The sequence below is a fragment of the Python bivittatus genome, unplaced genomic scaffold, assembly GCF_059951505.1.
Source record: "Python bivittatus isolate LINGU-HERP-01145 unplaced genomic scaffold, Pbiv_v1 ctg000960_np1212, whole genome shotgun sequence".
Lineage (NCBI taxonomy): Eukaryota > Metazoa > Chordata > Lepidosauria > Squamata > Pythonidae > Python > Python bivittatus.
Genome location: NW_028277124.1, coordinates 4,809,047 through 4,834,995, shown reverse-complemented (window position 1 = coordinate 4,834,995; position 25,949 = coordinate 4,809,047). Strand labels below are relative to the sequence as shown.

General features: G+C 37.4%; 1 protein-coding gene and 2 long non-coding RNA genes across 8 annotated transcripts in view; 2 read left to right on the top strand and 1 right to left on the bottom strand.

The window, feature by feature from the left end:
• LOC112540092 (uncharacterized) overlaps nt 1-11,447 on the top strand; it is a 34,495-nt gene extending 23,048 nt beyond the window's left edge. Inside the window, exons 4-5 of one of the 2 annotated variants that reach the window (XR_003084161.2) lie at nt 7,537-7,702; nt 10,446-11,447. This is a non-coding gene — a long non-coding RNA (uncharacterized LOC112540092). Of the gene's footprint in view, nt 1-4,045; nt 5,102-7,536; nt 7,703-10,445 lie in introns of those variants that run through there. The other variant, XR_003084159.2, reaches the window with a different exon arrangement.
• ADAMTS16 (ADAM metallopeptidase with thrombospondin type 1 motif 16) overlaps nt 1-25,949 on the bottom strand; it is an 81,672-nt gene that overhangs the window by 8,934 nt on the left and 46,789 nt on the right. For 3 of the 4 annotated variants that reach the window (XM_025163474.2, XM_007423317.4, XM_025163476.2), the window contains 6 exons: nt 23,342-23,586; nt 20,025-20,163; nt 13,681-13,807; nt 5,262-5,463; nt 3,989-4,183; nt 1,286-1,504 (listed from right to left, as the gene is read on the bottom strand). In XM_025163474.2, coding sequence (XP_025019242.2) covers nt 1,286-1,504; nt 3,989-4,183; nt 5,262-5,463; nt 13,681-13,807; nt 20,025-20,163; nt 23,342-23,586 — 1,127 coding nt within the window. Of the gene's footprint in view, nt 1-1,272; nt 1,505-3,988; nt 4,184-5,261; nt 5,464-13,680; nt 13,808-20,024; nt 20,164-23,341; nt 23,587-25,949 lie in introns of all 4 variants that reach the window. The other variant, XM_025163475.2, reaches the window with a different exon arrangement.
• LOC148213615 (uncharacterized) lies at nt 15,580-19,046 on the top strand. 2 transcript variants are annotated; one of them, XR_015794261.1, is made up of 4 exons: nt 15,587-15,688; nt 15,959-16,070; nt 18,378-18,513; nt 18,908-19,046. It is a non-coding gene; the product is annotated as an uncharacterized LOC148213615 (long non-coding RNA). The 2 variants fall into 2 exon arrangements; XR_015794262.1 differs by lacking the exon at nt 15,959-16,070 and having other exon boundaries at nt 15,580-15,688.

The window sequence follows — 25,949 nt, the reverse complement described above, 5'->3', positions numbered from 1 at the left end:
AAATAGGCCACTTCCAGAAGCTTAAGAGAGTTCTTTTATCACTCAAAACTAAGATATTCTTCTGAGTAGTTCCATGAAATCAGAGATAGAGCATATGTTTAATTGGAAAAAGCAACAGTCTTCCTCAAATATAGCAGCAGCACAGAATTGACTAATTGTATCCAAATTAGAGGCCTAGATGTTCCCTCTTCAACTTTTTCTGCAGTGAATTCAGAACATACACTGAAGCCCAAGTTTCTCTGCAAGCAAATAGCAAGTAGCTAATTCCGTTAGACTGCCTGTATTGATTTTATTTGGAATTCTATTTGCATGATTGTTCCTTTACTGTATTTTTATTATATGCCCCCTTTCTTGGTCACCCCTTTTATATAGGTTGATTGGGCTAAAAAGGAAAATTCTAATGAAAAATTTCCCCACCAATTTCCCCACATGCAAAACTGCATAGGTTTAACATTAATCTTGCTCTTCAGGAATAGCACAAGATCTGTTCAGTTTGTTCCTTCTCACACATCTCCCTTGTTCTAGAACTAGGCCAAAGGGAGAACTCCTTGATAAAAGGGCTAAGAATTCTGCCACCAGCCAGTCAAGAGTATGTCAGAAGGTTTAGTTTGATGGGACAGCTTTCTATAAATACCATACAAGAATCCTTGTCAGTGAGATTTCAAGTCAACCCTTCCAGTTCTTTTCTCTACTCACTCTGGTAACTTAATGAATCATCAGCATACCCCTTGGAGCAGGGTTTGCCTCCAGGCTGAAAAAGGTCACCCATTTATGTACCATATCATCCTGACCAGGGATGGCAGAAGTTGCAATCCAGTTCAGCTGGAAGGTAGAAAGGAAAAGATCTCCTGCTCCCCAAGTGGTCAACCAGATGTCTTCTGGCATTAGTCATATTTACAGGAAGCAGTCTTAACGTATATTAAGTCTTCATCATCTAGTATTCAAAGACACCCTGACTCTGAATTTGAAAATTATACATCGTTACCATAGCCAATGGTTTTTAGTACACTTCTCCTTCATGAATTGTGGAGGTTGTAGTCTTCTGCCTACTTCTGCATAGTCCACACTCCAATTTGTTTCATTTGAACTGTAGGGTTGTATGAAGGAACTGAAACATTCCAGCTCAGAGCATTCACTTCGGGCCTCTGAACCAATGAGCCCCCTGTCTCCAAAGAATGTATTTGCGCTACTGGTATACATTCAGGACAATGCCATTGAAAGAAAAAAAGATAGATGAGACTTAGCATGAAACTTAAAATGTTTCAGAGTTACCTATGCCCTTTACCTGAGACCATGGGGAGGAAAACCAGCTGCCTTGATTTATTGATAAATACACAAAATGCTTGTAACAAGGATGTAGGATGCAAACTTTTTCCATCTCTATGTTTGGTTTCTGTAGATGGGCACATTTTTTATGGGCAAGTTCTCGATACTTTCCAGAAAGATATTTTTCAGCACAGTTCAATGTTCTCCTCTGTATTCCCTTTCCGCATGTCACAGAGCACTGAAAAGAGAATTTAATAACAATAATTAGTGCAAAGCAAACTAATCCCTTGATTCATTCAATTTGAAGTCTTTTACTTTTTCCGGTCAATATAAACGTGGCTTAATTTTGACTTCGATCAGACATATGGGCAGTGTCCGAGTGATTCCAAACTCAATAGCTCACAATCCATCCTCTTCATTTCACATCACTTAATAGGAGTTCCGTGTTTGAAACAGCACATCCTTTACTAATATACTCCATTTCAGCTGTTCATCCATTTTTCTTTTCAAAGGGATACCCAAACATTTTACAGCCATTATGTGTGGTTCATAGCTACTGGCACTTATTATTGTTTCCTATTTAGAAGAGGGGACTCAGAGTCAGTGTATCTCTGCATATGATCTTCTGGGGGATAAACAATAAAAGGTGGTGAGATTCTAGTAAATGTCTAGTTGGCCAGAGTGCGAAACAAAATGGTGTACTTGATAGACTCCAGCAGTGATTCAACTGGAGTCTTATGTATTCAGCTGGCTGTTGATTATACTGATGTAAACTTGAATAACAGATACCATTTGTGTCTGTGTACACATATCTAATTCAACCTCCCAGGTACATATACCTTGCTTCTAAAGAATTACCATTCATATTTAGGGATCAGTTTGTGACAAATAATTCTGAATAAAGGAGAAACGTGGAGCCAAGGGACAGATTCTTCCTCTCTTCGTCCCATGCAGATGGATGACATCAGGAGTGGCATTTGGGTGAGGGGAAATTATACTGCTCACCTCCTTCCTGTCCCCCTTCAGTAGCTCCTTCCTTGTTTCACGAAGAGAAAGTTAGGAATAATCCCTCAACCTCTGTGAGCTGATGAAGTCAATTTCAACTGAACTGAATTTGTTTTGCTATGAATTTCTTACTGGAAATTGAAAGACAATGGGGGAGCAAAGCTGTTCAGAGGGGCCCTGCAATTTCAGTGGTTTTATGGCTTCTTTGCTTTTCCACAATAAAAGGAGGAGGAGGAGAAGGAGGAGGTAGTTTTGCAGATCCAAATCAAAGACTCTGGCCTCTATAAAGACTTTTTTCAGGGCTAAGCACAGTAAGAGATTTAGTTAAAAAGCCACAACAGGCTAAGTCTTTGGCAATCTTTTTTCCACAAAGAGACAAATCTGTCAACGAAGATGGAATGAACTGAAGACAAGTTTTATCACTTTTTTTAAATGGCAGATTCTTATGCGAGCCTCAACAAAGGTAAAACCAAGCCCCAAATAGAGAAGGGCAATAGACATACAGCAAGGAATATAGAACAAAGTTTTTAAAGCTTTTGATTGTATTGTTTCCAGAGCTAGTTTGGTCTAGTGGTTAAGGCTCCAAGCTAGAAACCAAGAAACTGTGAGTTCTAGTCCCGCCTTGGGCATGAAAGCCAGCTGGGTGACTTTGGGCCAGTCGCTCTTTCTCAGCCCACAACGTCAGACTCAGGCAACTAGACAGTCAGTCAATTTCTGTCATGACCAATGGATCAACATTCGTTTGACCTGAAAAAAAGTGGCCCCTGCACCTGTGGGAAAAGCACTAGGAAGAAAAAAAATAGGCATACAACGAGGAATACAGAGCAAGGTTCTTAAAATTTTTTATTGTATTGTTTCCAGAATTGCTCAATTCTTTTTAGAGGTAGAGTTGTGCTCCATATAACAGGAGGCTTAGCACTTTGCTCTAAAAGGCTTGGCAGCAGCTGGAAGCAAACTATTGCTATTACAACTGATGAAACTTATTATAGTATTTGAAGACTTCTGGACATGGATTGAATGGTCACATGCTTAATATCTTCATGCAGTGGACAACTGAAAGCAGATTCCCAACTATTTAAATACCTTAGTCTGTTCCATTTACATGCTATTTATGTTCCATTTATAATGGCAGTTTGCATGATGCTTGGTATTTAGGACAGGTTTGGTTTGGAATATTGATTTTCCATTTTTCATTGCAACAAAATGTTGCAATGGTAAGCAAGCTTAATTGAAAGTTCATCTAGCTTCATGAAAAGATTCCAGGAATATTGGCACATAGTGGGATGGAAATATTGCTGTTGCTTAGCACTGATGAGTAAAACTCTCCCTTGGACAGGGTCTTTGTGATGCAAAAATTAAATATGGGACTAAAACACCTTCTTGTTCCAGTATAAGAGAAGATACATAGCTCAGGGTTGAACCGCGGAGTTCTTGTGTTCTCTGAGCTTGGTTGTTTGCTTGCAGACGTTTCATTACCCAACTAGCACTGACTCACACTGATGATGTTACCTAGTTGGGTAATGAAACGTCAGTAAGCAAGCAACCAAGCTCAGAGAGCACCAAGGACTCCATACATTCTTGGGCAATACCCTCCAGGATGGGAAATTGGATCAGAGAGCCCTCCAGCACATCTTACCTGCAAAGTTATATTCTCATGAATGGAAGAGATTGTCTATTCAGTAGCACGCATATTAAAAAAAAAAAAAAAGCTGCTTACCTCAGTCCATGTGGACACAAACCACTGAAGTTTCTTATTTTTATAACATCGTTTCAGGAGGCAGATGTCTTGCATCTTTGGTTTCAGTTCTGTGGCACAGGCAGCATCGGACAGAAGTTGAGCCCAGGGAGAGGAAGAAAAGCTTTTGCACAGAACGGTTCTTTTCCGCCAGCCTTTCCCACATGTTCGAGAGCACTGGGAGTGGAGAATGGACAACCACATGATAGCAAAATGTTTCTCAGAAATAAGAGGAAAGAATTTGAAGTAAATAAAATACGTAGCAGTTGGGTGTGTTTTATAAACTTTGTTCTTCTAGTAGAATATTCTTACATTCTCATAATATTCAGAGTAGAATTTAAGAAGAATCAAATGCCCATTTAGTCCAGCATCACATGGTCAGGGAAGTGTGCTAGCATGGCATCAGGACAAGTGCCCTTTCTACATTATTTCCACCTTATATTCACTATAATGGAGTGGTGTATTGCCTTAATATGCAAATAGACTACAGCACATAAATGCGTATGGTACTAATTCTTGCTTATCAGTCTGATTTCTTTTAAACTGAAAAATGTTTAGTTTAAATAAAGCAAACCTGGAAATAAATTATTAACATCCCTCCATCTATTATTTTCTTTTTTTCTGTTTTAGTTCTCCTTTTATAGCTTTTAATGTTTTTTTAAAAATAATTACTATGTAATGTTTTTAGGCAATGTTTGTTTTATATATTTATTGTTTTATTGGCTTGGTGTACGCCACCCTGTGTCACTTTTTGTGAGATGGGTGGCCATATAAATTTGATAAATAAATAAGTAAATAAACAAACCCACTCTATTGATTATAGGAGTGTGAGGATATGTTTCCATATAAAGTTTATTAAATTTTAATTGCTGTTAAAAGTTACAGGTGATTTACATGCATGTAATGATGGATGACAAACTACATTTTCAGAAATGATTTGTGATGTAACTTTCTCTGACCTGTATCGCTCACACTGGGGGGAAGGGGAAATCCTCTTTACCCATTTCCATTATATTAGTATTCAACTCTATCAAAGTGTGACTGGTTATCCATTATGACAAAATGAATTTCAAAAGATCTATAGCAAATTCTATCCAAGAAGTCAAAGTTACCCTGAGATAAATGTAGGTTTTTATTCATCTGTTGGACATAATTCTCTGAAGATAGTTTCTAAGTGAAATGTCAAAACCTATTGGCAGAAAGTCTAGTTTCTTAGCTAAAAAGGTTGAAGTGTACAAGTGTGAATTTAATGTACCTCAGACCATGGCCCGATGCTCCATGTAGGTGGACATCTTTGGGTGTTACATAGCTCCCTGGTGACTGGGGCAGGGATTTGACAAAGAGAGTCTGATACCCATTCTGGCTCATATTGAATTCTTTGCATGCAGTGAACATCCCGAAACCTCTCTCCTCCTCCACAAGTCAAGCTGCACCCACTCCAGTTCCCAATAGACCAGCTAGAAAAGGATTAAAAAAAAAGTTTACACTTGCAGATCTGACTAGCTTGTCTAACCCAATGTAAGGAGAAGTTGATTTATTTGTAGGGATCACATCTGTAGCACATCTTTTCTCCAAACATGTAAGAGCTATCTTATTTTCTCCTTATGATAAGAGATAAGCAAAAGACACCAACTTTCAGTATATCCCATAGGTTCATGAAATCTGAAACCTTAGATGCTATTTTAGATTGTTTTTAAAGTTCCCTCGTCTAACATTCACTCATAGGTCATATAATTTGGAGAGTGGGAAAAAGGAAAAAAAGAAATCAGAAAGAATACCGCGCAAATAGATCATTACTCTTTAATGATGGAAATATATTATTTTCCTATACATTAATAATTCTGACATTCTGAAGTGTATTTGGTAAATTAAGATATGGCAATGGATTCTACGTATATGTTTAACACAGACATAACACAGTGAAATCAATGGAATTTGATTTAAGTTATGGCTCATTTATTTTGCCCCTACCAATTTTTTGATTTGGACTTTTTGGACAAGCGGGGAAATTGTGACAATAACTATGGTACAGCAATCACAATATGTTTAGAGTCTTTACCACAATGCATGATGATGTGTACACAATTAAGAGCATGAGCTGAGAGCCAAACATCCCTGAGTCAGTTTCTTATACTGTATATGAACTCACTGGATGACTATATGTAGTCCAGTAACTAAGATGATGCCTCAGCAGGTGGCAGCACATGGCTAATCTTGCCTGGTTTGAAAGCTAAGCAGGGTTGGACCTGATAAGTATGGGAGTGGAAGACTACCAGGAAATGCAAAGTTTGTAGGTTACATGGGGAGTTGGAAAATACAATTACAGAAAAAGACAATAGCAAAACCCCTTCTGTATTGTTTCCAAGAAAACCAGAAGAACATGTCCATGAAGTCATCCAGAGTCAGGCTTGACTTGAAGGAGATTGTCCCTCTTAACTGAAAAACTGAGGCATTCCTCTTCCCCACATCTATAATATTCCTTAAAAATATGAAATGTTGTTGCTTTTGCATGATTTCAAATACAACATTGGAGAAATCAAACGTAGTTTACGTTGTTTATGCCTCATTCTAATCTTGCTACAGGAGAAATAATTCAGTGTTAACGGGGCTTTCAATTAATCCTTCATCACATATTGGTATGTAGACGTAGCAGGATTTAGATTTGTTTTGCTGCCTATAATAGTCTCATCCATATTCTGCTTTGGCTGTTGTATAAAGGAATGAATATGGAATTGCAGAAAAAAAATTGAAGATACACTTCTGTCACATTTTCCCTGGTTCTTCTGTTTGAACAGATGTTCAACTTGCTGACCTTAGGGGCAGGTTTCAGGCTCCCCCAGGGATCTGCTTATGCTTTTTTCTCTTTTCCCAAGTCACTGCCCAATATCAAACCTTGGCATGGAAAAGACCGGGGGATGATGACAGGTGATTGGCAAAGAGCATGGAAAGACAGAAACTTGGAACAGTAACCCAAGCCCTTAGCTAGTGATATAAAACATTCCCATCAGCAGTTCTGGATTCTTTACAGTTAGTTTTAGCTTGCAACAGTTTAGTCCATTTGTACCCTATAATGTGTAGCTGTGTGTGCACTACATAAAGCATGTGAATGCACTGTTAATCCCTATCAAGACATTGTATTTTGTGGACTACAAAGTGCTACAGTACTGAATAGCAACTGCCAAATTGCTACAGAATACAAATACTAAACTAAATCCAAGGATTGGAACTATTAATATTCCTAAGTCTCAGAAGAAACAAGCTAACCCTTTCTCCCTCCCTTTGTTCCATCCACCCATTCCCTGGTATCTTTGATTTCACTAAAAATATGTTTATAAAATGATCATTGATGGAACATTCAGATGTATAATTCCCCTTCCTTCCTGATAGCTACAGCTCTGCGTGACTGCTGTTCTTTCTTTTCCTTCCTTCCTTCCTTCCTTCCTTCCTTCCTTCCTTCCTTCCTTCCTTCCTTCCTTCCTTCCTTCCTTCCTTCCTTCCTTCCTTCCTTCCTTCCTTCCTTCCTTCGTTAGAATATGTTGGGAAATGCTACGACATGTTAAAGAAAGCCATCCTGCAGTTTTTGAGAACAACTGACATGAGGAAGACCTAATGCAAGCTGTCTGCCTCCAATTAAATTATCTACATACTCAGAGAAGAAGCCATGACATGAGGAAGGGATGCACCTCTGTTTCAAGGGTAAGGCCTACACTTGGCTTTTGGATAACACTGACCAAAAAATAATGCCAGGATAAAAACTAATGTGATGCCATGATCACATTATGCCAATCATGCATTTAATACTTTCCCTTGTCTATCCTAGTAAAAGTTACAGTTTGCTAAAAACATTTTGGAGATCTCTGGGAGAAATATTCACAGCTTTGAGGGCTCACATACAGCTTTGTGACCTCAGAATATACATAGAAAGGGACTCATGTTGATGTGGGCAACCTCACAGAGTATCTAAATCCAGATTATAGGCCTCGGCTGCTTGTTTTATTTCATTAATCTAACATCTTTATCCTATATCCTTTTTAAAAAGCTGATTTGGGACTGCTAGTAAATTCTGCAACAGAGGAAGACTCAAACACAATACTACATATATTAAATATATATGAATATACTAAAATGAAATCAGAATATTAGCATCAGTCATCAGAAGCATTATAATAACATTCAGTTACATACAGATTGCTCAGATATTTGTATACTGTACATAGAAGAAAAAAGGTACAGTATCTAAGTGGTTTTAGGACCTGTATTAATAAGATCTCAGTTTCAGAATATTATAGTTTAAACTAAGGCTAAACCCATTTGCATATTTACAAAAAAGAAAATTAATTGAAATTAATAGGATTTACATTTTTAAAAAAATGAAATCCTAAGATTAGCCTGGGGATAGATCTACATGGTGGAAGAAATATGGAGCAGTCAGAAAAAAAGTACCACGTTGTGTCTGCGCCCATAGAATGCATGGACATTCATTCCTTCTATGAGGTCAGGGTATAAGTAAGTTATAAAATTATGTTTATTTTGGCTTAGAGCCAAACAACCTGATAAATCAGATGTCTAGAAAATTGTGTGTATGTGTGTGTGTGTGTGTAGGTACTGAAAAACACAATAATAGATATTTAGCTAGTATACAACAGGAAAGGTATTACTAAATTCAAGAGAGTCATCAGCTTCAAGGAAGTTATTAGAAGAAAGCTTCTCCATAGTTGTACAAAAGAAATGCAAGGTTACAATCAGGGATGCAGAAAAAGGGCTCTGAAATACATATGCTAAAACCATTTTAAGACCAGATTAAAAAAAAAAACACACTAATTAACAAAATTACAAAATGAAGAGCTGGCTGAATTACTAGATGATAAAAGAGTTAAAGGAGGACATTGAAGAAAAGCTGAGAAAATTATCTGCATCTTTTTTCTAAATCAAAGGCATTGATCGTTGGCACTCCACCAGGGCCTAGATTCAATAATGGTCTAAATTTAGACAATAAATTAAGGCTGAATCCTGACAAAAGTTGTCTGAATGAGAGATTCTTATATCTAGATCAGCCTACTCTAGATGGAGATGCACTTTCCCAGAATATCTTGGGGATCTTCCTTGACTTAGTCTTGATATTTGAGACCTGGGTGTCCTCAGTGGCTAGGAGTGCCTTCCACCAGCCTAGCTTGGTTTGCTAAAGAAGTGATATAGTTTGACACAATTATTTATGTTCTCACAACATTCTAATTGTATTACTTATTAGCTAGAGTTGCACACATATGCATAGTACCTATTCTGAATGAAAAGCAGCAGTAGCCTCTTCACTTCTGAGCCCAATTCAAGGGGCTGATGCATCCTGTCAATGCCTTAAATAGTTTGGATTCCACATTTCTGAAGGAGCACTTGTCTCTCAGCCTGCCTCAGATTTAAAATAATCAGGGAAAGCTTTTGTCCAAAGATGAGAGATCACTTGGACAGTAGGCCAGACTAAACTGGGTATTCCAAAGACCCTAGAAGGCACCGTGGCAAACCACCAACATCAAGAAATCAGAATAGGCATGTCTTTGAATTCATTCAGAATCGAGCTCACCCAACAGTGCCCACCAGGGGTGGAGGGTAGGCAAGAGAGGTTGTGGCATTGTGATCGAGGCCTGCCACTTTGATACAGCATGTGATGCCAGTGCACACACAGTAAGGGTGAAGCTTTGATTGCAAACTGTGATTGCCATCTTGCCTTTTTTTTTTTATACACTCCCTCCCTGCACCATCATGGACACTGCTGAGTTCAACTCAAAGGGGACTTACTTTTTGTTAAAGGAGATCACCTACTGTTTGTGACACTCCAATCATTGAATATCCTTTCTGGGGTACAACTAACGCTGACTTTTGGGGGAGGTGTTGGGGGGGGTTCAACTATTTGTTGGGCCAAGCATTTGAAAAGCTTTAGTTATTAAAGTATTTATATTTCTCTTTTATTGATGCATCTTAATATGGATTTAATAGGTTTATTTTTTACACATTTTAAAATTAATTTAACATTTTAATTTTCTCCTGATATGAGACAAAGAGCAGTATTAAAATATTTTCTAAAAAATTAACAATATATTATGATGCACGCATTCAGAACAAGGTTTTCCCATCCTTTTCTACTACAATCCCTCATGTAATAGAAATGGAGGAGTTCCTCAACTGAAGTCAGGTCCAGTTATGATAGAATGATGTCTGGTTCTAGGTTCCTCTTCCTCTGATGGTCTATATGTTGATAATGTCGGTGAGATAGGAAAGGAGTTCTCAGGAGGAATTAGGCATGATGAAATGCTGCCTCAACCTGTAGAATGGGGTGCAGGAGAAAGTGGAGCTTTTTAAGCAAAGAAAGTTAAAATTAGGCTACAGAATTGTATACTGGGCAACAAAGAGTGACTGAAGAAAGCTCTTTTCTTTTTTGGAATATTAGATACACGTGAAATGAATGCATGTTTTTGGAGCTGTCAATCATGCAGCAGCAGCAGCAGCAGCAGCAGCAGCAGCAGCAGCAGCAGCAGCAATGGATTTAACTGGGACTCTATCTTCAGCTTGTAATATTATATGAGGAGAACATAGCATAAATGTTTATGGTAGACATTTTTGGGGCATGCTCAACAACTAAATAACTAGCTTAAGCCTAGCTAGTGTAAATCTAATATTTATAAATTTAATGTGCTAGCTCAGTTAGTTTAAATGCTCAAAACTGGGATAACAGCCAACTTTGGAGCCATGAATTCTAAAATATCTCATGTACAACAGAGAAATGATGTCTGGAGGTTCCAGACGGTATAGCAATGTCTCTTTTAACTTGACAGAGGGCATATAAATGAGGTAACCCACTATATCTGCATAAGGAGCCATAAAATATCTGCTTGTGCATTTTTAGTATATGCTGTAACTAAATAGCTATTTTACTATGATGATTCAGGTTCAATGAAATTAGAAGGATCTTCACAACTAAGGTTAAGCATCTGAGTGTCTAAAAATTAAATAGGGCACATCTTGCTTAAACAGGAATTCTAATAGCTCTGAGTAGGAATTGTTTCAGTTTGTTCTCCCTCCCTCCCTCCCTCCCTCCATCCCTCCCTCCCTCCCTCCCTCCCTCTTTCTCTTTCTTTCTTTCTTTCTTTCTTTCTTTCTTTCTTTCTTTCTTTCTTTCTTTCTTTCTTTCTTTCTTTCTTTCTTTCTTTCTTTCTTTCTATATGCCACTCCTATTACTGAGCAGATTATATACTTGTCATCTGCAAATGAGGTTAAAACAATAAAATAATAATAACTAGCAAGAATAAAATAGCAACTCTTCTTATGCACCAAGAAGAAGTAAGACTCCATTAAACAAGCACCCCACTACCAGAGGAAATAGTCTCATAATATGTCAGCCTCCAAGGTTAAGCCAGGTTTTAACAGCTTTCCTTAATCCCAGCACTGTTGGAGCCAAATACCGAAGCATTTAACCTTGACTATGCTGCTTTTCTTACAGGAGCTCAAATTATAACTTGTCATATATATTATAAAGGTAAAGTCCCCTTAAAGTGGTGTTGCCTTTGCCTTCTTTCTGGATTATTTTTCTTTCAATTTCCCAATCTAGTCTACATCCCTAGAATTTCTTGATGGATCCTCCATTCAAGGTTCAACTCTGCTTTTTAATTTTTTTATTTTCTATAATCAGCAAAAATTGGCTAGATATTGCCACTTGCTGTGACTTGGTAAATAATAAAAAATTTGAATGTGTGCATTTATAATTATATATTTTTCAATACCCAGAAGGCAACATTTTTTCTCTCCACCTCACTCTAACAAAGATCTTGTGAAATGTGACCAGATCTAAGTCTACTGTTGTCCTCACCACCACCCATGGATTGACACTATTGTGGTACAGCCAAGGTAGAGCTAAGGATGGGAGCCTGCTGAGACCCCAAACCTGGTGTCATTCCTAATTACTATTATAAGTATTATTTCCTTAAACTAGGTAGCACCATGGAGAGAAGGATAAGGCTTAGAAACAATAGCTTTATAGACTTCTCAACAAAATGCCAAGATTAACATGAGTTTCGAGCTGGGGACGCCACAGATGTCAGTTCATTGGCTTGAATTCTATGGCATTTCTTGGTCTACACAGAATTTATGTGGGAGGGAATGCTTATAAGGGGAGAAGTAAACAACCTACACCCAGACTAATCCATTACCAAAGGAAAGGACAAGTGGAAACCATCCCTCCTGCCCAAAAGAGAGTGGTTTCAAACCTATCACAGGAGAATTAAGCACAAGAAGTTAACCTTTGATTTCACTGAAAACAGTATTTGCATTTGATACATAGTGCTTACTGGAATTCTTCCATAAAACCTTCATCAGCTTCCCTGAAATATGCCTTTCTTATCAGAAGTAGTATGCCCCTGAATGCCCTGGTACCTGCTTCCAGCCTAGTGTTGTCAAGAGAAGTCTGCCAGTTTATGATGTGACCGGGGTCAGTTATACTATACTACCTAGATTTAGTCTGTTCAAATTATAATGAAAGGCTTTATTGCTGTACTTTGTCTCAAAAATGATTAGGGCAGTGTTGTCCAAACTTGGCCACTTTAAGGTGAGTGGACTTCAACTCCTAGAATTCCCCAGCCAGCATGACTGGCTGGGGAATTCTGGGAGTTGAAGTCCACTCATCTTAAAGTGGCCAAGTTTGGACAACACTGGATTAGGGAATCAATGATCAGTAATCTTTGTTAAGCCTTTGAGTTACAAAATCTATCACAGTCTGGCAAGAACAATGTCCCACCACCCCAACTTTTAAAAATTATTTTTTATCCTTGTGCTGTTATATGGGGCTACAAGAAGGTAGACAACATTAACTGAAAACACATACATTAATCAGTACAATAAATAAAATAAACATCAAATTGCAATGCAAAGCCATCATAAACCATACCAATAGAGGAGTTAAAAGAGCTAAATGAAATTTAAAATGAGGTGGAACCTAATTTGTTATCCACAGCATGGCTAAATGCCAACAGTGAGGGCAAATGGGCCTTTTAGGGAAGGGTGACCTATGTTATTGCTCACAGCTTGGGTGACATAAGTGAGAAGGTTCTATCCCATGTCCAGCCAATCAGCTGACTGACAGTGAGAAGAAGATGGGGAACCAGAAGCTGAACTGGGAGTCAGAGCCAAGGGACAGACTGTTAAGAGTCAAGGAACAAGCAGTAGTCAGGACCAAAATAATGGAAGACGGAACTACAGAACAAGCAGGAGGAAGACAGAAGGAACACCCAGCAACACAGCAGAGTCAGGGATAGTTTGTTCTTCAGAAAAGGTTCCAGCCTAAGCAGGAAGCCCTTCATGGTTCAGGAAGGTGAGTGGTCAGCTTTGGCATGAAAGTCCAGTCCAGAGACTTAGAGAGTATTTTGCTACTGGAAATATATTCCAGCCTAGAATTCCAAATGCTTACCACACCAAGAAGTGTATGTATTTCTTCATTTGTGAAAGCCTTGTAAGTAATGACCAGGACTTGAACCATGCCTGGAAACAAACTGGAAGTCAATGCATATTACAAATACATTCCAAAAAGGATTTGTATTGAAAGGTGTTGCAAATACCTGGACAAATCAGTAAATCAACATGTGCAATGCCATGTAAATTTGGGGAAACATACATTTAGGCATGCATTTTATTACCTGGGAGGGCAAGCTGGCATTTCGCAAGGAATGGCTCCAGTAGCTGGTCGACTCTTGGGGTCACATAAAGAAGTATCCACTTGTACTTGAAAATCTTTGTAGCAGCTTTCTTTTGTCTCCATTTGACCTGCATACAACACAGCACAGATGGCAAGCACAAAATCATGAACAACTGTTTACATCTGAAACTCCATCTCTGGATTATCTAAAGCCACTGTGTCCATCTTACATAACCCTATGCAAACAATAAGCACATTTATTTGATTACCTCCCGTGGTTTGGTTCCTCAGGTCAAAAACATGAAGATTTTTTCCTTAAGTATTAACTAATTACATGACTAACTGATAAGCAATTCTGGGAACTGTGATATACCATTTGCCCCTAATTGCTACTCCACAGTCGTCTTTCCTTTTTGCAGTCTTTTCTTGTTTCCATCCATCACTCTTCACTAAAATACATGTAAAACCAGTTGTGACTACACAAGCTAACTTGTTGTTAGCTCTGTGTTAGTAGAGGGGAGATATTCACCAAATGCAATTTTCCTTTTCAGTCACAGGAATGTATAAGTGTGTCAAACTTTTTCAGAAAAAGAAAACAAGGGGATTATTTACAAAGTTCTCCCAATTCAAATGTATTCCTGGAGTTTTGATCTTATTTCTGAAGTATCCCTTAATCCATTATTCCATTTTTAAATTTTATTTTCAGACAATGTGGGCAGTTTGTTACAGCTCTCAGTTTACATCTGTCACCCTATCCTTATGCTTCATCAATATACAGATCTACAAACAAGCACCAATTAAATCACAGCATAAAGCAATATTTTACTATGTGATAATGCCTGACATTTTATCAATGATTCTGGTAACTTTAAAGGAAAAAAATGAACTGAAAACTGTGATAAACTGAACATATACCCATCTTCAATTATATCAGGAGGTAATGCCAACGGATGAAAAGGCAAGGAGGCAATAAAATGAAACAGCATCTGCTCCTTTATAAATTAATTCACTATCAAAAAATGTAGGATGCAGAGCTCAAGAACACCTATACAGTTCTTGTATCATGAGAACAGTTTTGTCAACTACATTTGGATTAGGTGAAAGTTTAGACTATCTGACTTGAAGGTCTGCAAAAAGGGATTATCTATTTTGTTCTTTTTGGACTCAAACAGACCCAGTTTTGCATTGTTTTAATTCAGAAAGATTGTGCATTTAGCTCAATGGGGGCAACTGCTTTATTGTTCTGTATAACTGTGATTCCAATTAAGAGTTTGTTCTTTGCAAATCTGTGCACATTTTTTATGCCAACTAAACTCCTAAGAATACATGGAGAGGTTACATAGTCATTAACCTCCATAAAACTTGTAAAAGCAAAATGCACTTTGGCCTGACACACACTGCTGGTCTGAAGGAATGTTTGACTCATTTCATTTAATGTGTTTCAACTTACATCCTGCTATATATAGTTAGACAAGGCTTATGTAAACAGCCTCAGGATGAGATAGATGATGGTCTGGTGGGCAAAATAAGTACCATTCTACTTCCCCATCTTATGCAGCTTCTACCGCTCACACTTGTCTTTAGTCTTTCAAGGATTCCCACTGCAGGGAATTATCAGTATGGCTTTGTAGTTACAGAATCCATTGATGCTCTATGAAGAAGAAAGGAAGGACAGGATGGAGCAGGCCTCAATCTACATTGACCTCAGCTGTCATCATTTAGTGCCTTCTCCACAGAGTTCAAGTCCTCTCTATACAAGAACACTCATAGTCTCCTCTTTTTTATCCTTCAGATATAAATCTCCAAACCTGCCTTGATCTTAAGAAAGCCTTTAGAAGATGGCTACTAGGGAGGCTTTGCCTGAAGGGAGCTATCTCAGACTGCCAGGGTGGGTATGAGGCCCATGTGGCAGACTGTTTCCTCTTTAGCTCTCATCCTCTACCTTTTTTCCTGCTGTCATGAACTCTTCTCCATTTCTTCATCCCTTCTATGCAAGCTCTTTTCCTACTGTAAGTTTATTCTCTTCTTTACAGGTTTCTGTGTATATGTACTTTTATTGCTTCATAGCATTTTGCATGATTTCTCCTGACTGATGTAAATTTTTACCAAGCTGCTAATACAAAGTAGTTTGTGAGGGCAATGATGGTTATTTAACATTTAGAGATGGAAGGAGTCTACTCTACAATTTATTCCTATTCTATTATCAGCCTCTTTGCCCATGTAGTCTGCACATGCAGACTCTGCTATTTTTGATAGTTACACAGTATATGGCTTGCCAGATGTCCAGACGAGTTGGTCATGCATTTTATGGACCTGCCCATCACATGCTGTCTGTGCAATGACTAACAAGAAGTTCAGAAAATAGCTGGCAACAGATGATCTTTCAGCAAGGTGAGTGACTCTGAATTGCCTTGAGAAGTAAGCGTTTGGGAAGAAGGCAACAGTAGGCTTTTGGTTTGTCAAATTAATCAGATCTCCAAGCTCACACTGGCTCTACCCATGGAATGAGAAGGCAAATAACAGTATTTAACACTAACATAAATGATTGCTGCTATTCAAAGTGTTTCCAATAATTATTTTTATTTAACCTTATAACAGCTCTGGGAAGCCTAATAATAGTCTAGTGTTTTATCAGTGTATCTGTACTTTATTGCTTCATAAGTGTTCCTCACTAATAACAACAATGGCTGTACACAGAACACAACATGTTAGGTTTATTGTACGTAGACGTACATCATAGAGTTAGGTTGTTAATTACTACATAAAGTAACTATTCAAATGCTACTGAAGATGACCAGATACAAAAGAGGATAGTTGACTATGGAACAGAATTTCAGCAAGGATGAATTCTACACATCTATTAAAGGTACACAAGTTCTTAACTCTTTGGCATTAATGTGTAAAGAGAAGCCAAAAGAGTTTTCATTAAACAAGAAAAATGTCTTGGGAGTGTGAGTTGCTGTCCCAATTTGTGTCTGATCTATGAAAGTAATAAAAGTATTTAATGTCTTCTCAGCTGTCTGATTTTTAGCTGCAATAGTAAAATTATTTAAAATATGGCTGGTATGTTAAAACCACAAGTTTGCTTTCCCATAGCTATAATGAAGCCCCCTAATAGATAGAAAAAAAATTGGAAGGTGATAAGTGATGCATTTTGCAATTAAAAAAAAATCCTCCTTTGATGTTAGTCTGGGGTGACACTGCCAGGTTAGTTACAAATTTCGTTTAAGGTCACATTTAAGTGGCAATTCTCCATAGTGGTTCAAATGATACAGGATGGAGAAAAGGAAGGAAATAGCACTGTGAGGAAACCTTGGGGTTTCTGCTTCTCACTTTCTTGTTCCCTCTCTCTCCATTGTTATTATAATTGTACCTCCTTTTCTCTTTTACCTCTTTCATTCATTTATTTAAAAATCTCCAAGCCATTTAAAGGAAACAGAATACCTTGATCTGACTGATTTGAAGATTACCAGGAAAAAAAAAGTATGTACAAACATTCAGGAGAAGAAAAGGCTGACTTGCTCCTGAAATCATAAAATATGGATCATCAGTGTTAAAATGTGATATAGGAGGAGACTGCATTCAAATGAAGCTCCATCTCATGGATAGTAACTCATTAGTGCATCTGGACACTAGAGCTGTTTCCATGACTATTTTTAAATCCAGTGGAGTAATTATCAGGCTACTGTGTGACCTGTAACTTTTCCTCCTTAAAGTTACATGCAAGGCTTGTTTAGGTACATCAAGGACCTTGTTTTGATTTTAAAAGATTCTTCCTCCCCATCCACCTTCACATAATTACCACATTCTTTTGGGCATCGTGTCTCCACCCAATGTACCACTAAAGCCATCAACTGGGAAAACAATACCAGGTAATCCTTGGCTAGGAAAGCAGTATTAAGTGTGGCTCACAGACAGCAGAAGGTTATCCATCCTTGTTCTATCTAAAGTGTTGACTAAAGCAATTACTGACATGAGCAAACAATTTAAAAATGATTAGTAGTGAGTTATGCACATCAGTGCAATTTAGAGAGGTCAGAATGGCATAAGCAAACCTACATTTTATTGAAATGAGTAAAGCTCTGGAAACTAAAACGGACAGAGAAAAAAACAAACTGATAAACACTTGGAACAATAATATCCAACTGCCAGAGTGTCCAGCTGTGCTTCACTGAAGAAATGTGTGTGTGTGTGTGTGTTTAACTCATCCCATTCCATTGTTTGCCTACTGCAACTTCCTACTTTGGGGGTGGGGGGGAGGGATGTTTATTACATCCAAAAACAAATTGGGCTCAGGGTTAAGGAACACCCTTTCTTGTTTCCTTTTTGCCATTCTTTTTCCTTTTTAATCTTGCAGTAGAAAAGCACCTAACCCATTTTCTGCAAGAACACTGCCTGCTAAACATTTAATTCCAACCTTAGCAATATGTAATTCAGTAATGGGTAAGTAATAAATCCATCCAGGTGATACTAACATATACATATAAATAAAAAGCTAAAACAAGATTAAAGTAAAGATTGAGGAAGGGCAAATGATCACTTTAAAATCCTGCTACAGTTTGACAAGCATAGCCCTCTTAGATCAAAGGCAGAAGTATCTGTATTAAAGCTGCTGAGACAAGGATCAGCTTCAGTTGTTAAGGATCACAGTCATTTTGACCTTTACCTTTTATATGACATCAACTCTTCTTTCCCCAGGTGACAGATGTTTATGGAGAACAAGCAATAGGGGATTATCACCCCATAAACAGACCACTCAGGTGTAGATTCTGGCCTCTTACAATGTATTTTTCATTTTGTCAATCCTTTGGATCAACAAGTTTGACAGCACTGGGTGAGTTTCCTTTAATCCTTAACAAAAGAAAGTTTTAACTACAAGTTTAAGAACTTTAAAAAAAAATGGGGGGGGGGGGGAATAAACAGCAAAAGGGTAATTAAAACTTTGAGTTTAGAAAGTTACAAGTAGACTAAGGGTCCAGATAAATTTGAAATAAGATTTTGGAATTAATTATAAAGAATCCTTCCCATGGGAAAATGCTTTTCTTTTGATTTTTTTTGTTACAAAAAACACAGATTTTAAAAATTGGACACTAGAGGGAACCAAAGATTAAAATTAAAGGAGAAGAACACACAAACTTGATTTACAATTACAGAATGAAGCAAAATAATCTAACATTGGACATACTGAATGATATTTTTGAAAAATTGACTCAAATTAATTTTCATAGCGTCGACAGAGACATCTGCCTCTATGGAGAGACTGTGTCTAAAAGATTTTATGGAAGAGGAACAAGTTTTACCTGACATGATTGAGACTGAGTTGAAAGTGCATTTAAAAATCATAAGCTACAAGAATGACATGGAAAAAGATGCTACATTGGACAAACGAAAGAAACTGGCTGATGTTTTAATAATTCAAAGGGATATACAAACAACAAACCAAGATAGTGACCTGGATAATTTTCCTATATTGGATTTATAAAAGAGGCTTATTAAAATTTTGAAGAATCTCATGTGAAGGCACAAAGAAAAATGACAAGTTCTAAGACATTATTTCAATGGACTAAAGATTAAGATTGTTAGAAGTAAAAGGAAGGAATATAAAGTTGGTTTATTTGATCACGGTTAAAATAGATATGTTGTTATCTTTGGTAACCCTTAATGGACTTTTGCTGACACCAGGACTGAAATGACGATGCTTTATGGATTTGTTTGTAGATAAGAAATGGGATATGGGTAGAAGAGATCATTTGTTGTATTTTAAAAAGAGGTGATAAATTACTAAAATTGTTTATACTTGTGATGAAGGGGGAAATTACTTCTTTATATATTCTTTTCTTTTTCTTTACTCTACTCTTATTTTTTTTTCTTTTATATTTCTCTCTTTTTTTCTTTTCTGCACCTTCTACTTTTTCTTTTGACTCTTCTACCTTTTGCTTTAGTTTGTATTAGTTTTTACTGTTGTAATTATAATCTTCAATAGAATTACTATATATATTAAAAAAGTTCTCTTTAATTTTGTCATTTATTTCTTGTTTAGAAGGTAATATTGGGGTAACATGTGAAAATATTTTGACCTTCTAGAAGAATGGTTCATTGTTATTATCTTTTCAGTTCATTAACACAAAAGTTGGCAGCATAACAAAATACCAGGTCTCTTCCCCATGCCTCTAATATTTAAGATGAAACTTCAAAGGTAGCTTAAATATATAGCCCATTAAGGAGATTTCTATCCATGTGGGCTACACTTCAGAATTGACTGAATGTGTCTAGGAAGGTCTGGACAGGGAACAATTTGTAGTCTGCAATGTAACTATATTTTAAAACATTTCAGATAAAACTTACCTCCTCCACATGAGACTGAGCATTTAGAATGGATGATGGCCCATGTATAATTATGTTTTAATATATTTGTTCTTTCGGTTTCCACTTTAGGAAGAGAATATTCCCACACAATCCCTAGATTTTTACCTTGTGAGAGAAGCTAATAAAAGGAAACAAAAGAAGTTGTCAGTGCATGCTTAGTACTTGTTAAAATACAAAAGCTTCCAGAATCAGGAATTCCAGGCTGCATACATACATACATACATACATACATACATACATAAATACCACATAAAGTCATGGTTTGAAAATATCTGCAAGGACACAGCTAGAATTATCCAAAGCAAAATCTGAGGTGAATCTAGAGAATTACAATATTGCAGTGGGTACAAATTGCATAAGTCTCTAGAATAGAAGGAAAGTCCTGATTTTATCTCTTGTCATTCTTCAAGAAAAATGGGTTTGCTTAGCAAAGCAGGGCAAGTGTGTCTCAGTGACTAGATCTGGTCCATTGGCACAAACTAGTAAATAAATCCCATTGAGATCAACAGATCTTATACTTAAGTATGTGTGTGTAAAATGAAACAAACCACTTTATCATCCTGTGGCTAATCGGAAATGTTGTGGGAGATCCATAAATGCTGTTTTCTGTGCTTTTGGGAGGATGCAACAATTTAAATTGGCACCTGCATTCTGGGAAAACAGGACTGATAATGGTGTGGCCAGAGGATGGAAGTCTAACACATCAGGTTGGAGAAAGTACAACTTATTAGCCAATAACTGCTTGTTAGCGCTTGTCACCACAGGGTGAACCAAAGGATATCAAGCAGAAATTTGGGCTCTATACCACCTGGCCCTGACATTTCTATTCCTATGGCAGCAAGCCTTGGCTTAGATCACACCATGATATGGATAGTGACTTGAACTGCTACATTAGTACAATGCCTCCATGACATTCTTAGAAGCATGCTGGCCATCTGGTTGTTCCCATTAAATTCCCTAGAAAGTGATGGACACATTAAAACTGGTTTAAATATCAAAACATGTAAAAAAATGTGGAACAAAGAGTTCTATATTTTTTTAACTACTTTCTCTTTTACACATAAAATCTTATGTCATTGGAATCTCGTCCTGACTGTTCACAGCTTTAGCTATGACTAATGATGAAGACAGTCATGAAATCTTTTCCTCTATTACAGTTCCTCAATTCATGGAAATATATTGAATATCCAATTAGTTGTGCCTGAATGAGGTTTTTCCCACAAGGACAGTTTGCTGAGAAACTGCAAGACACCATCCAGATGGAATCATCTCCCAGTTCTTTCGCACTGAACAAGATGTGTGTGTGTGGGGGGGGGGGGGACTGGTATGGAGATTAATTTTAGAGGCATTGTTTTAGGATCTCTGTTCTAATAAGGTAAATTTATAGTCTACCACTCCAGCAAAGGCTAAGACAAGTTAATTTTGATATTTAGTTTTAAAGTAGTATGCACAACAAAAGTAAATAAATTAACAGCAACAACCTTTCAAATATTTGTATTCTTTTGGTGATAGCAAGCTATGCAGATATTAGATAGGTGCAGGCTGTTGAAGAAATGCAAGTTCCAAAGTGACTCAGGACCATTGAAGAAGAATTGGCATAGCAGTTGCTATGCCAGGAAGGCAACATGATATGGAATTTGTGTACCTTGCACAGATATCCAGAGGGAGAAGAGGATTCAAAAACACAACAAAGATGAGCCAGGTTTCACTCGCTGTGAGAGGCTGCTAGCTAAGTTTTAACTACAGCCCTTGATTAAGTTGTTGGGAAATTTAATAGGAGCTACATTATAAGATGAACAAAATGGCACATTGTCATTTTAGCAGAAGCAATACTATTGCTGGCAGAGAGATAGTTAACCTCTGAATTGTAGAGTAGTTAGGTCATAAATTAATGAAGGCAGGTAGGGGAGGGAGGGAGAACTGTAAGTGAACCCTCCCCCAAATCAAAATTGTTTACAAGAAAGACATAATCACTCCTGAAAATTCATGACACAGAATTTTAACAGTCTATTTCATTAATTACTGCAAGGGAAATGTATTCTGCCATTTTTATGGAGTATGTTTTATTTTGTATTTTTTTCTATATAAGCTGCTGGGAATAATTTTGATTATGGTAGTATAGAAATATGTTTAATAAATAAATACATTTACAGCAGAAACAATTATGTGGACATCCGAGCCCCCATGTTGTATACTCCATAATTATCCAAGCTTATTGCTATTCAAGGGCACGGCAGAAAGAAAACTGCAACCCTCCACCAACTTTGAAGGTGTAGAAAATTGGATAATTTTGTTGTTGCTGTTGTTTGGAGGGTGAGGGAAAAAAAATCTCAGAATTTTACTCAGAAATGTGTTTTGGAAAATTACAGCCCTGCTCTGCTTCAATGTTCTTTGTTCCCTTGGAATAATCTAAGTTGTCCCCTGATTTGGGGACTTTCTCTTTCTTTCTTTCTTTCTTTCTTTCTTTCTTTCTTTCTTTCTTTCTTTCTTTCTTTCTTTCTTTCTTTCTTTCTTTCTTTCTTCTGTTGATCTTTTGCAATATTTTATTTGAATGTACTGCTTTTAATTTGCTTTTTGTTTGTTTCGAGATTTTGTCCATAGATATCCCCAGTCCTTTCATGTCAAGCTAATGATGTAAGTATCATTACTACTACAATTTCTACTAATAGAAAGTCCCCAAAGCAGGGGACAACTTAGATTTTTCCAAGATTAATTATGACTCATTAATTGGACCAACAACATGTAAAGGTATACAAAGTGATCAGATTTCCTCTCTATTCCCTGTGACCTCATTCTGTCTACTCACTGAGATTTGGTCTAGCAATAGCAGGAAAGGAGGAAAGCAGCTAAGTTCTTCTCTAGGTATATATAAAATCTCTCCTCATATTTATAACAGAACATTAGCAGTTGCTGAAGCTTGCATTTTGACTACAGTGCACATTCAGAGGCAAAGTCATGCTGACAGTAATAAATATCACATGGCTTGTTATACTAACAGGTTAAATTGCAATAGGTCCTCATTTCAGGAAGAAGGAACAGAGTTATGAAGCCTAATAAAATTATGTTCCTTATTCAATATGTTATGTTCCTCTATTGTATTATGGTTGTTCCAGGCTGAATCACAATGGAGAGGCTATCAACATAGCTCAGGTTTTCTTAACCTGCATCCTCCATGTATTTGACTTCAGCTCCCAAAATTCTCAGTCAATGTGGTCAAAGAATATGACTCCTTCCAAAATCAGAAGTCCTAATTTCTTTTATACAGTGAACTCATATTCCATGACAGTATCACCTACCTCTATTACCACACTTTCATTTGTAGGCCCAGAAGCACTTAATGTCTCTGGTTGGTTATATGGTCTTCGATAGTCAAACACAGACCCAGCAAATTTGTATTTCCCAGGCCAGTCAACAGTCCAATAGCCATTAAGGTGGTATTTTTTACTGGAAGTGCGAACAGCAATATAGGAGTTGGATACATTCATCTCATACACAATAATGCTTCTTGCTCCAGCAGGGATTGTGACTAATGTGTAGTACTCTAGATGAAGGAGGAAGAGACATACTCTGTAATGTAATAGCCAGGCCTGGATGAAACTGTGGACTTTAAGAAATAAGTAAATAATCATCTACTACCCCCAATTTAGGTTTCTGCTAGGAATTTGGAGACTTAAAGTGGAGACATCATGATGTCATTATTCTTTTGTATTAAATTCTGTACTCAGTACACAGTTCAATGAGATATATCCTCAGAATTGCAGCTTTAGGCATGCAGAGAACCCCAGAGTTGACCTTGGAGAAACTATGTTATGACAGTTAGAAAAACAAGTTTTCAGATTGTTACTATAGCCTGTATCAATAGAGTAGAGTTATTCCTGAGGAGTCTGTTTCTTGACCTGGTTTACCTCAAAGGTCTAACATCTATTTTGAAAACCTCATTGTTTTCCCTTTCCTCCCTCTTGTATCCCAAGGACTTAAGGCAGAGCCAGTTTGATTTCTTTCTAATGCTTTCTTCATTTCCCAGGCTGGAAGCAGGTTTTTGTAACTGTTACTGCATAGTTTCTCCAAAGTCATCTCTATAGCTCTCTACAAGAGAGCTTCCTCAAACTTATAACTTCAGACTTTAAAGACATCTTCAGGCATAGGACATTGACCCCCAGATAAGTCCCTTTTCAATGAGATGCAGAGCCTGCATGAGGATAAAGAATCTAATGAAATCAATCCTGAGAAGTCAGAGTCTAGTTCTGAAGTCTTGGCCAAATTTCCTCTCACCCCTGATCCTGCCATCCAGAAGTCAGGCTCTGAAACAAGGACATAGACATGTTTATTAAATCATCTTTTTTTCTGAGTTAAGCACCAGAAAGCAGAGCTAGAAAACTGCCACATTGCTGTGAAGAGTATCTTGTAAGCCTACCTGAAAATAGGCTGTTACTCCCAAGTAGACAAGCAATGACATGGAATATAAGCAACACCAATTATGCTGTGGTGGGATAAAAGCCTTCCTTTTGGTTCCTTCAACACTGAAACATAGTTGATGCCAGCCTAACCTAGATTGCTCTGTGCTTTGACACTGTGATATTCTGAGCAGGATAACACACCATCTATTCCCAAAGTTTCAAATAGCAGTAGACTCATCAGCTTGCTGGGCACACAAACTAACAGATGCAACATTGGGAAGAATTCCTGTATTGTCTCTATGCCTGAAGGTTTCAGCCTTTTTTCAAAAGGGTGCTGAGTCTTGGAGATAGCTGAAAAATAATAAATCTTCTTTCTACTATCTTAGAGACTGAAACCAACAGATATAACTTCATAGCCCGCTTTCACCTAAGATGTAGAAATGACACCAAGCAGTAATATTGGGCCTTGAGCACAGTGCTACATCAAACATATTCTTGCCTCTTGTTCTGCAGGGAAGAGGAGTAAGATCATGATAACAAATATTTTAGCTGACTACTGAGGGCACTATGTATCACGTCATCTGAACGTGAATTATCTGGAGTTAAAGGGAATTTGGTGGCAAGATGGGAAATACTGTAGGGACACCACAGTCTCATCTGAGGTGGGTGTGGGGGAGTCTACAACCTCTTAGGGTAATGAATTTATTTGACATTTTTGAACGCAAGAGAAAACGGCTGCCCCATTCATAAATTGGCTCCCACAGGGGTGTGATCAGTAACAGACCAAATTGCAAGAAAGCAAACTGAAAAAGTTGTGCCCCATCATCCTCTCTACTCCTCAGTAGACTCATTCTCTACCCCAGCTTGTCTTTATCCAGTTAGGCAGTGGGCAGATGAACCCATTTACAAACAAAACGTTTATGGATTTATATGGCATACAAGGGCATTCTAGCAAGAAAGATTAATTCAGAGTCCACTGTTTTGCATTATAGTATGTCTGCTCTTTTAAAAAATTTAAAATTGAAACGTTATTTTAAAATATCCTCTGATCTGCCCCCTCCTTTTCCCTATCTTACTCTTGCACTTCATTTCTATCCTCTTCATTTTCACCAGCCTCCTCTATACCACAGACATCTGTCTTGACACCTGACAGCTCTTGATTTTAGTTCATTGGAAAATTTCCTCAACTCCTGATTCCCATTATATCAATTCTTCATAACTGTGTAACAAGTCAAATTCTCCTGCCTTGCCCTGCCCTGCCTAACTCTCTGAGGACTGTGTAGGTGTATGAATACAAGGCAGGGAAAGGAAATATGAGAATACAAAAAAAAATAATAATGTTCCTTTGCTGAGATCTTTTACAGTCATTACTTCAATCACATACACCACATTTAATGTAATTTTCTAGCATTCCCAGAGCAAATGTGCCTTCAGAGAAGAGAGGCCAAAAATGTTTAGAAAGCAGCTTTATTGTCAGGTGTATGGAAGTAAGTCATATTTGGTGGCT